The 12,699-nt window shown below is 34.7% G+C and overlaps 1 protein-coding gene across 2 annotated transcripts in view; it reads right to left on the reverse strand.

Annotated features, from left to right (window-relative positions):
- LOC136976766 (tyrosine-protein phosphatase non-receptor type 5-like) overlaps positions 1–4,401 on the reverse strand; it is a 104,768-nt gene extending 100,367 nt beyond the window's left edge. For both annotated transcript variants that reach the window (XM_067272127.1, XM_067272126.1), the window contains exon 1: positions 4,224–4,401. In XM_067272127.1, the coding sequence (XP_067128228.1) occupies positions 4,224–4,296 (73 nt within the window). In that variant the 5' untranslated portion in view covers positions 4,297–4,401. The remainder of the gene's footprint in view (positions 1–4,223) is intronic.
- Positions 4,402–12,699: the final 8,298 nt, after the last annotated feature.

Raw genomic sequence — 12,699 nt, forward strand, 5'->3', positions numbered from 1 at the left:
TCAGAATTGTTTCATTTGTTTTCCATTTGATCCAGCTTGTTTTGTATACTCTCCTCCATATTCATATTTCTGCTACCTCCATGTGGGTGCTTTCCTAGTGTCCAGTATTCACTTCAATACAGCAAAATGCATAAATATTTTCTTTGCTTCCATAGTTAGATGTTCCATACTTACTTCATGAGCCCTATCCTTTTATCTCTTTTGTACATTATTATTTTCTGTGATTTCATTCCTTATAAAAGTAAAATTTCTTACTTATTCCATCTCCTTTCTGTCAACCCTAATTTAGATTTTGTCTTCCCAGTGTTCATTTCTACTACCATTATCTTTGTTTTCTTAATCTTTAAACCTCAATGATATAGGATCTCATACAATATACTAAGCATATGATTCATTTCTCTTCCTGAATTATTCATTGTTACTGTATCATCAGCAAATCTAATGTAGTATATCTTTTTCCATTTATCATTACATCTCTTCATTTTTTGTATCTCTACAATGTACATATTAAACAAACGAGGAGAAAGTGAGCAGCCCTGTCCTACACTCTTCTTCACCTTGGCTTCTCTCTCCACCCCATTCCTATTTATATAGGTATGCTGGTTCTTGTGTAACTGGTAAATTACCCTTTTACTCCTATAATCTAAGTTTGACTTCTTTGTAGTTTTAAACAGCATATCCCATTTCACTATATCAAATGTCTTCTCTAGATCTATGAATGTCAAATATGCTTTTCTGTTCATTTCTAATCTTCTTTCCAGAATCATTCACAATGCAAAGATAGTTGGGCTACAATTTGAAAAAATTGTAGACCTATAAATTCCCATTGTTATCAGTCCATCTGTTCTTTCTTAATCTAGAGAACTCATTTTCAGATAAAATCTGAGATCAGATATGGAAACCTTAGAGACAGGAAGGTCTGATTAACTATATACAAATGTCCAATGCAAATCAAAGTTACGTTATTTCAATTCAAAAATTTTTCCCGGAATGCAGTTAATAGATGACCAGCACAACTCTATTGTTAAAGGAAAAGTATGATGTACAGGGGCAAGACACTACTAATAATTTGAGGTGAAGAGAATATATTTTAAATTAAATTAATTAAAAATTGCAGCCAAGCATTGTGACAATGTCACAATAAATAATTTCTCTCATACCTATACTGCCTAGAAACCAAACTGATTTTCCAAATAATTGTACATTTTACTTTGTATTCTGTCTTTTACTATGTACAGTAGAATTTTTGTGTGCAATAAAACAGATATTGTGTAATTATAACATTTCCCTTTTTTGGAAAGATGATAGTTCTGCATATTGTAAAATTGTTCAGTATGTTATATAAAAGAATTTAACTACTTTATATAATTGTTTTTTCTTATCTACTCCTATATTTTTTAAAAGCTCTTTAGGTATGTTATCTATTCCTCTTGCCTTCTCCAAGCTCCATTTTCAAAGTCCTTAGTTATATTTTTCTCCTAATATTGATGGGCCTAAATTTCTCTATCAATTATATTTTCATTTTCAATGTCTGTAATTTCATCATTATATAATTTCTCCATATACTTTTTCCATCTGTCACTGAGTTCTTCATTGCTTATTAAAATTTTGCCTTCTTTGTCTTTGATTATAGTTGGTCTCAATCTTATTGTGTATAGGAGCTGTTTGATCTTATGGTATGCTCTGTCTTGTTGATCCCCTCCTTAAATCCTCTTCAATTCCCTTAGATCTTTCCTCCATTCATATCTCTTTTTGTATTCTGCACTCATCAGGTATTTTATTTTCTATTCTTCTTCATCTTTCTATGTTGTTATCTTTCTTCAGCCTATTTCTGTTAGATGTTAACTGTAGTATTTCCCGTCATCCAAGATTTTTTTGGTATCAATTTTCTACTTCCTAATAGAAATCTATATCATGCAAGGCAATTACATATAACAATAACACCTATAAACAAATAGCAAAAACATTAAATATCAAAATAGCATACCAAACATCTAGTTCCTACTCATAAATGATAAGGAAGGTGTGAATAAAGATATTCTACTAAAAGTATATACCATTCCAGTTGACAATACCAGAATTAAACCAAACGTTAGAACATAGAGGAGTGACCAGCCAGTCATTCAACAGAAGAAAAGAACATCAAGTCTCCATTAACAAAGGGCTTTCTGCTTTAGCCTCATATGCACTGAATGACCAAGTAAAAGTGCTATTTGATGATGCACAACTCATTCATCACATAAGGAATAAAACAAAGGTAAAACCTTTGTTTTATACAGCTTACATACCTGAAACAGCGAGAAATTTACAAAAGCAATTATACAAAAACAGCAACAAACTTTAAAGACAACGACACTCTTGCAAGTGCATGGAGATCTTTCTGAAATTTCATAATTGAGGTAGAATGTTAGCAAAGCCTCTTCTATATGACTTATAAAATTGCATTTAATTTCAAAATTTAATTGGTCAATTTTGATAAAACTTTGCCATTTTTCATTAATTTCAATGAGGAATCCAAAAATGTAATAAAAAGTAGGTGTCCACAACTTCATTTTCAAGATGTAAGATCGAAGCACAAGCATGTGCAACAAAGCAATATCGCAGAAATCTTTGTCAGACAATATCCCAAGGTTGCTAGCACATCTACAGACTTATAGAACAGAGTTCTCAAAATTTGATGGGCCAATTTTGCTAAAACTTTACCATTTTTTCTTAATTGTGACAAGGAATCCAAAAATATAACAAGGGTCAATTTAAATGTAAAAAATAGGGGTCCACAACTTCATTTTCGATAGAGTGGAGACAAAAAGACATCTGTGCTCCCCAACATAATTGAGCACATTTAACAGAATTTAGTGGAGTTAATAATAAAAAATAGCATTGCATGTTGTGCCTAATGGAAAATAGGCACCAAAAACAAGCAAAAAACAAGAACAAAGCAATTGTCATGAATTGCTTTCTTCTTGTGGATTGTCTCTCCGTGTCAGCAAGCACAAGAATCACTTCTTTCTTTTTGGATCAGCACCAATTCTATTGCAATACAACAAAGTTGCATGACATCCCAGTTTGAAAAATATTCCTGTAAGTTATGCCAACCAAACTTCTGTTCAAATCCAATTAAATTTTTAACCATTTGTTCTATTTTAAAACATCAACTTACCCAAGAACAGCTAGAAAAAATATACCCAGAAACATTTGTAAAATATTTAAGTTTATTTCTTTATATTAATTAGTGGCAGTTTCTTTGGTAATTGGTGTTTTATGAAAGAATTTATCCAGTTAGTAAACACGTAGTTTACAGACGGCTACTTCTACCTTAGATACCATTTTACTATTTAATACAAAAATGCATCACAAAATGTCATTAACAATGGCAGCACTTGCATTTGTAGAGTACACCTCATAATTGCGAAACCAAAGATAGACATCTTGTCTTTAAAACACAAAATAAAATTTTAAATACAAGCACAGGACCATAGCAGAGACCATAAATATTTACATAGAATTCAAAAGAAAGCTGGTCGAGAAGTAAATGTAGAAGAAAGAAGTCAGAGCTTCAGTCACATCTACATAAACTACGTCTCAATTCGAAACTGTTTAAAATCATATGTAAGATTTCTAGGAGATCGCCAGTAACAGAACGATGATTTCTGCGAGAGCGTAAAGCAGAGAAGAGCTGAGAAGTAATCGGAAAATACACGGACTCACACAGCAGATCCGAATAGTTTTAGCACTCCGGTCGACCCCAAAAAGTAACTAACGGCCGGATCGAAAATTAAAAATAAACGAGGAGGAGCAAGAAACTCATTTCAATTATATACAGTATATTTTAAAAATCACAAATAATTACGAAGGAAAAGCACATTCTTCTTCGATTTCGGCAAAAACGTGTACACAATATTATAAATATTTTGCATAAGTTTCGACGTAATAAATACAGAAAATGTGCAAATTTATTTTTCGATAGATTCATAAACAATTAATTCGGAAACCGAACGACGACGTTTTCATTTCTTTTCAACAATTCATTTTTAATAAAATCTACACGAAAAGTGAAATTTACGTGCAACGACTAAAGCGTAACAATCGGCACGAATGAATTAAATTTGAAAGATAAAAAACTGTATATTAATAAATATCAAACGGTTCGCAGATATCGATCATTGATTTCGTCCAAATACGACCTTGACCGACAACAAAAATCAATTAGAAATCGTTCTCACCTGAAAGTCTCCATAGAACAAATAACAACAACGTTAATTTCGATAATCCTAAATATTTACTAATAAAAAGCATCGTCGTTAAAAATCACAGCAACAGTTCCACCACCGGCAACATATAAACACGTACGGTACGTCTACTTTTACATTATCCTTTAATATCTCACGGCCACGACACCGCTTTTCGGACACGACGCCAGATGGCGCTTGGCCAGACCTTCCATATCGTCTGACTGTGACTTAGACGTCGATGGCAATATACATAAATATTTTTTATATTTAATTTTACCGAATTTTCAATAAAATATAGTAAATGCAAATTTTGAATATTGTTAGTTTTTATAATAGAAAATTTTAAAATATACTCTTTTTTTTCATTTTTATTTTCCCGTCTGTTATAACTATATAAGAGGGAAAGTGTGGCCATGGATAGAAAAATGCTCCTCATTCCAAGATTTTTACATTTTTGGACTTAGGACACCTCGAAATGTCGAGAAATGCGAAAAAATTCGTGGGTAATTTCTGTTTGTGTAGATGTGTATGGGAAGGGGGTGGCACATTTTGTTTACCCTATTTGAAGCTTAAGCTTAATAACACCTGTGCTTTTTGTCGAAAATTTCTGAAATTTGGCAGGAAAGTTTGTTTATTAGGAGGATAGATGTTATTAAATTTTGATGAGTAAAGGTCCAGGAGGTGAGGAAATAAAGGGATTGTGTGCAGTGGCATAACTACTTATTCAGCGCCCTGGAGCAAGTCGAATCGGTGCGCCACCTGTTCCTCGGAAGAGGTCTCACAAAATTTATTTTGAACATTTAACCCGAGTTAACACTTTCCCTCGCGATAACCATCTAACTTCTGTATGGAAAAGAAGAGGTTTTTTTATTTTCGCCTATTTATTGCATAGTTTAGCAAACAGACTGTTCTGTAACGGTCGGCTTTTAATAAAATTAACCAACTTTACAGCTTCACAAAGAATTTGATTGAGATTTTCCGGCATATTTTTTGTGACAAGAACGTGTCTGTGAAGGAAGTAGTGCGTCCATTCCACCGGATGGCCGAGCGGTAAAGGTGGCAGCCTACCGCTCTGGGGGACCCGGGATCGAATCCGAACGGGTCGAATAATCCCCAGGAATTTTTCGGGGTGGTCCGTTCGGATATGTCGGGCCCCGTCCCTCACCACCCGGTCGCCCCATTGTGGGCCTGGCCGAACCCATAATGGGCCTACTAAAAGAGGCCCTCTTAGTGCCCACAGGGCGGAAAGAGTTAAAAAAAAACCCTTAGTATAAGACGATCTCTTAATATTTTCATTAATCCACTGTTCTTTCCTGTTATCGCCTTTGCACCATCACTACATACTGCAATACATTTTGTCCAATCTATATAGGTTAGTATATTTTCTCGTAGCTTCAAAAAAAACATCAAAAAGACATTGTCCTGTTGCATTACCCGGTACTGTTTTGCAAAACAACATATTTTCTTTGATTGATGTGTCCCTATCGCATTCATACCTCACAAAACATAAGAACTGATACATGTTTGCTACATCCGTTAATTCATCAAATTGAATACTAAAAAATTCACTTGAACTCGCTCAATTACCTGATTGTGAACATCAGCAGCCATGTCATCAATTCGCCTTGATATTGTGCCGTTAGAAAGCGGGATGTTTTTCAATTTTTTTGCTTCTTCCACACCTATTAAAATACTGACCATATCAATTGCAGCAGGCAATATGAGGTTTTCGGCGATTGTATGGTGTTTTGATCTTTGCTACTCTTAATGCTACGAGATAAGATGCTACAAGTGCACTTTTATCAGTATGGCTTAACTTACAAATAGAAGTTTGTTGATTTCTCAAGGTATGTAATTTTCTTTCGAAAAATTCCAAAAGTTTGTTTTTATGAGCCGGATGTTTAGTTTCCAAGTGTCGAACTAATTTTGATGGCTTCATACTTTCATCGGAGAGCAAACAACGCACTGTGGCTTTCCATCCAATGAGGTGAAACCATAATTTAAATAACTGTCATTGTACAACTTTGTCTTTTTACCAATCGATTCACTGTATGTAGATGGCTCACTTCGTTTTTTCACAAATTTATCTATTTCGCATTAGAAATTTAAAAAACAAAATAATTCAGTTTCACGGTTGACCGCACACTAAAATAAAAGCACCAGACGCACGGTTCACATTCGAAACTCAACTGAAGTGGTGCAATCGCCAGCGCTTCTTTTATACTAGTGACAGCACGACTTGTTCAAACGCATCCATATGCATATTCAAACATGCTCTCACAGCGAGTATTATAGAAGGAGATCAAATTACAAAGAGCACGTACACATCAAGTTGGAACTTGTAAATTGCTCATGTGTGTACACGTCATACATGCATGTTCATACCCGTCGCTATAAACGCAGCGACATAAAATAATAGGAATAGTTGTATTACATGTTTTATACTGTCGGTATTTTCTTAATGTAGAAAGTTGGGGAATGTGATTATATAATATTTTAAAAATTTACATTCATAATTACAGTCAAAATTCAATTGGTAATAGTAAGGCTTACTGTTATTATTCCTTTGGGTGGGGGTCGTGAAATATTAATTTTATTTATATTTAGTATTTGGGGGATCGCGGAGCTAAGAATGTTGAGAATCGCTGCTCTGCTGTAATCCCAATTTTTTACACATAAAAAAATTACTGCTCCTGGAAGACGACCTGTGTCTCTTCAAAAGCTGCTTTTATGCTGCCTATGGACTGAAAAATCAAGAATCATTCAGGTTGGTTTATTCGAATATATGAAATCAGATGTAGTATATAAGAGAATAGCAGATTATACAATTAAATTTACCTATAGTGGCAAAATTGCGGCGCTTCCGGTCGCCATTTTGAACGCGATTTGAGGCTGGTAGTAACAAAAAAAAAAGCGAACAGAAGAAAGGAAACAGTGGGGACGCACGTTCTAACCTAACCTATTCTAATAAATTACCATAATTATTACTCACATTATTGACCATCCTTTTCTTTTTTCCGACGTTTGTTCCCTACCAAATTTGAATCCATAGTACATGTTGACGATCTTTTCTTCCTATTATTATTATTATTATTATTATTATTCACTTTCTCTGTTTGTTGCCTTTTTTTTCTTTCTTTTTCCTTTTGTGGAGCTGTCCATAAATTACGTAAGGTATTTTGGGGTGGGTGGTGGTCAAGGATTTCTTACGATTTCTTACTCAGGGGAGGAGGGTAATAGATACGTAATATTCTTATTTTTTGAACTCGTTGAGTGGTGGAATTTTGAATTTGGCGGTTTCTATTAAGAACGCTCGTTGTACTAACGCCATCAGGTGTGACTTGATAGAATAATAACGCTAGCAGACAAGGACGACGCCAGCCAATGGGCCAGGGGAGCAAGATGATGTAAATTGATAGAGGATATGAATTGTATGTAGGTAAAATAAAAACGATTCATAAAGTTTTAATCATTTACTATGTACCGGAAAAGAAATATCTTAATTAAAACATTTTTTTAACTTACAAGAAGCCTAAGAAGATTATTTTAATTAAAACTTAGCATTTAAATAATTTTTTCGAATTTCTAGGGGAGGCTGTGTAGTTGTTTCTCTCTCTCTCTCTTTTTTTTATTTATTTATTTGAATAAGTGCACCACTCCTATGGATGTACAACACTAAAAATACATAAATCAAAATACATGATACAAAGTAAACATAAAATTAGTATTCAGCTTTTAGTGAGAACTGAAATGTACAACTAGAAATTATGAATAGTCTTTTCTTCCATATTTTTTTTAACATAATTGTAAAAAGCATCAAACAGTGGCTTCTGAGCAAGCTTATCGAGTGGACATGGCCACCTGAAACCAATCGTAAAGGTTTCTAATTTTAGAATAAGTCTATGTTGATCGTACATTGGACAATGATAGATCATTGGTCGACGGTGTCTAGGTTTTCTGTAGAGCAAAAGCAAGAGGCTGTTTCTGCCCGGTTTTACATGCTCAGTAAGTAGTTGAGCAGTAGCAAACGTTAAATCTCTAAGTGGTGATGAGAACCTGCATTCAACACTAGGAAAACAAAGTCTTGTTATTCTACCAGTTTTACTGCTCAACCATTGTTGATTCCACTTTTGCATAGCGTTGTCATGAATATAATTTGTAAGGCTGCTACGTGAGAGAGGGATGTGTAGTCCAAGTCAGTGTCCTTTGCAGCTGACAGCCTCAAAGTCGGCTTTTTCATTTCCAAGTATGTCAGAATGGCCAAGAAAAAAATATAAAAGTTATCTTATTTACAAGATTTTTAATATGGTGCTGGATATGTGATTTAATTGCTATTGCAATTGAGATTTAATAGAGCTTTTAGGACAGACTGAGAATCACTGTAAATATTGATAGACAGAGTTTTGTTTGGTAGTCAGCATCTTCAGTTTGATAGATGGAGGTATCTGTACCTTCTAACATATTTTGGGCAAAATATGTCAGTTTGGAGGAAGATACAGATACTTGAGCCAACATGAAGGGGGCTTTTAGACTCATCTGTGTAGATATTAATGTCTGCATGGTTATCCATGGAGAAAGCAGATGACACCAAATGTACCCTGGGGATAAACTTGTTTACAGGGTGATGATCAGAGATAGTAGGGTAATTGCAATGTGGTAGCATATAAACAGCCGTAGATAGCAGTAGAAACTGTTGTTGAGCCTTGATGTTTGTAGTTCTGATGTAGTAGTTTAGAACATTTTCTACAATATATAGTGGCAAAGGAAGGAGCTCTTCTAGTCTCAGAGAGGCATTAGTAGAAACCGTTCTGCAGCACTTTGAAATTCTGATGGTAAACTGTCTTTGAAGAGAGAGTAATTTACTTGCTACTGAATTTTTACTAGTTACTTGGCCCCAGCTAGAGGCCGCGTAAAGTAGCATTGGTTGTATTGAGTTATATATAGAGGTTTATAAGCTTTATGATTTAGTCCCCCGGTGCATCTAGCACGTTATCAACATGTAGTTTATTTTCTTGGCCTTAGCCAAGATGTAATTAATATGGCAACGGAATGTGGTTTCTATTCCCTCTTGTTTTATTTTGCATGAAGTTTCTGTTTACACGTGCACTAGCTGGTCGATCTGTCGAAGCTTTTTGCGCCTTTTTGTGAAATTTAAAATTTATATAAAAATGTTTATTATGATGTTGATTAATGATAATAATAATGAAAAGATTGTTAATACTGTAATTAAAGAATAAAGTTCTTAAAATAAATTGTTCATTCGAATTTATTAAAGTTTTATATTTTTAATTTTGTTCATATAGTCTTTTATAAATAATAGTACATATTAATTAACTAATTAATAATTATATATTTGGACCTAAGGTTTTTTAGGGTTTCATTAAAAAAATTTATTTTCGTTAAAATCTTTCTATAAAATTATGCCTAAATATTACGTAAGATAGGGAAGGGAAGGGGGATCAAGGAAAATATTACGGTTTCTTACACAAAGGTGGGTGGAGGTCTAGAATAGCTAAAATCGTCCTTACGTAATTTATGGACGGCCCCAGAGGCGTAGCTAGGGGGGACGGTGGGGGCGGCCCGCCCCGGGTGTCACCCGGTAGGCCTGTGCCTAAAAAAAAAAGGTTAACGGCTCGCCTCACATGACAGTTTCTTCACTATGAGGAGACGCCACGAGAGCTCGCACCAGCTGAAAATCTTACTATGATTTATTCTATAAATCTAAACTCATACGTCGCGACATCGCATATTAATTATATCGTGCAAGTTGCTCGAGTGCGAAGATATTTCAATTCAACAGTGTTTTATAAAAGAGTTAAAAAGGGTGACACCACGATATCCGCACCGGGTGTCACCCATGCTAGCTACGCCACTGGACGGCCCCTTTCTTCTTTCTTCTTACTATTACTTTTCAGTTTACGCCCTTTTTTGTATTTACGTTTACATATGACTGTCTCATCTATTTCGATGGTTTTATTCGGACCTCCTATTTTAAATGAGGTCATATTGTGTAAAACGATAAACACTACTAAACGTATATGGGTGGACCAATCGGCCTTTGTAGAAATACCTGCAGCAAGAACCGAATTTGCTGAGGTGCACTCCAAACCTAGGTAATGCCATATAAATGACAATATTCCAGCCCAAGAAATATTACCATATTTGCCCTAAACGTTCCATCATAAGCTGAAAACTTATTTCTGCAATTACTACATCGTAACATACATGAATTTCTATCAGTTCGATAAACTATTTTACCCGGTTTTGAACATAAATTGCACACATCCTCGATATGTTGTAATCCTAACATTACAGCAAATTTAAAATCATTATCAATCCTTGGAACCAAACCTAATTCCGAATGATCCGATTCCAGTAATTGGTAAATTTTACGGGTGGTGCACTGGGACCAAAAATCGTCGGAATGTCGACATAACTCATTATTAGCTTATTACTATTAACCAAACTCTAAACTTAACAATGAATGTATTGTTTAACAAAAAACTACAAATAAATTTCACTAAAATTACTTGATTGTTAGATAATTCGCATTTTTCACCGGATGCTCGCTCTCTGGTGTTTAAAAACAAAACTATTCTATCTGGGTCGTTTGATTAATTCTTGTGTATTATCAGCAGTAGAGATGAATAGCAATAGAAAAATCAAAGCTTTCTGTTACGTTCCAAATTGCAATTTCAAAGACTTACTGTAAAGACTTACACAAAATAAAAAGTAAAGTATATTTTGTTGGTTTGTAAAACAATGTTTATTACAAAATTCGACTTTATTTTTTTTTTTTTTTTTTTGTACAAATGAGGCCCCTTGAAAGTTGAAACCCGAAGCAACAATTCACATAGCTTTTTACTTGTAAATTCAGTCCTGATAGGACAATGCCAAAGCTGATGTTTTTAACACAAAGAGCACCACGATATCCGCACCGGGTATCGTGGTGCCCTTTGTGTTAAAAAGATATCCACAAATATGTATAGAACGATCTCGCTCACTTGTTTCGATACCACATAATGACGTGTCCCGCTAGTGATAATTGTTCTCCTACTTCAAAATTTCTCGATAAACACCTATAAGCAGCATATATCATTATATCGGACAGTAATATATGATTAATTTTACATTACTAGTTACAAGCGACCCAGATAAAGTAGCCATTTTGTAAAAATGCAGCGCCCTCTATAGTTCATGAAAAACACGATCCAATCTGGTTTCTCTGGAATAATAGGCTCTATTGATGGAAAGCATATGGCTAATAAGACATCAACTGAAGAAGCAGCAGCTTATTTCAATAGAAATAAGTATTACTCTGCCATCCTATAAGCAGTTTGTAATGAAAAAATGGTATTTTTAGATTGTTATGTAGGTGACACTGGGCCAGTGCATACCTGTGTTTTCCGACGATCAGCATTGCATCAAAGAGTAAACACCGGTGATGGATTTACCATCTGTGGCCATATTTTGAGTGATAGTACCTATCCGTTAAGGAGGATGCACACGTGGCGCGGCAAGGAATTCGCCGCGCGTCAGCACAACCACATAAGCAGCAATCCACTTACATTTTGGCGCATGGGTTCAGTATTCAAGATGGCGAACGATACAGACACTGCCTTTATCCGTGTTTACAAATTTTGTTTTGTACGGCTTGCTTTATTTAGCTAGATTTTGTCGAAGATTTTGGATTAGAGATATTTTCTTGTATTGAGAAAGAACTTCTATATAAAATACGCTTACTCCTTGATTATGATATCTCGATAAAAAATACTATTTCGAGTAAGATTCGGTTGTTTTGTTCGTTGAATTAAATTATACAGTAGACCCCCCTATAACACGATAGATACGTTCCGTGTTATATGAATTCGTGTTGTACGAGTCACTTAAATACGAGCCAATCACAGCCCGGCACGTGTGCAGTTTAGGTGCTACGGCTGTTTGAAAGGTTTTCTTCCATAAAATTAACCGATTCTAGACTAATTTGACTCAACATTTCCAAATTACGTATAATATTTTGGGAATAATCCATATAAATTAAGCTATAAACAAAAAATTGTAGGATTACTTACCGAGTGTGCGCCGTTCGACGACGCCATTGCTTAAGCTTGTTTTTGTCGCAGAGCGGCTCATCAAATGGCAAACGCGTTTCCTGATCAGCGAATTTTTCGCAGAGAACTAACTTAACTTTAGAGACATCATTAATAAAAATATAATTTCTTTTCTTTCTTTCTTTCTTTTGTTAATATGGAGACTCTAGCCTGTTGGCTTTTTCTCCGAGGTACAAATATAATTTTTTTTTTATGGCCGTTGAATATTAAATGTTTTTTTAGTAGGTCCAGTGCTCGTTTAAACTCAACGGTTTGTACAATATCTGCTATTGGTCCAGATTCGACCAATCCTGTCACGACATGAGTCGGCGATGACATTTTACCGTGTTATACAAATACGATACCAATTTTTTCAC

This window comes from Centruroides vittatus, unplaced genomic scaffold (assembly GCF_030686945.1).
Source record: "Centruroides vittatus isolate TY-2023 unplaced genomic scaffold, ASM3068694v2 contig_424, whole genome shotgun sequence".
NCBI lineage: Eukaryota > Metazoa > Arthropoda > Arachnida > Scorpiones > Buthidae > Centruroides > Centruroides vittatus.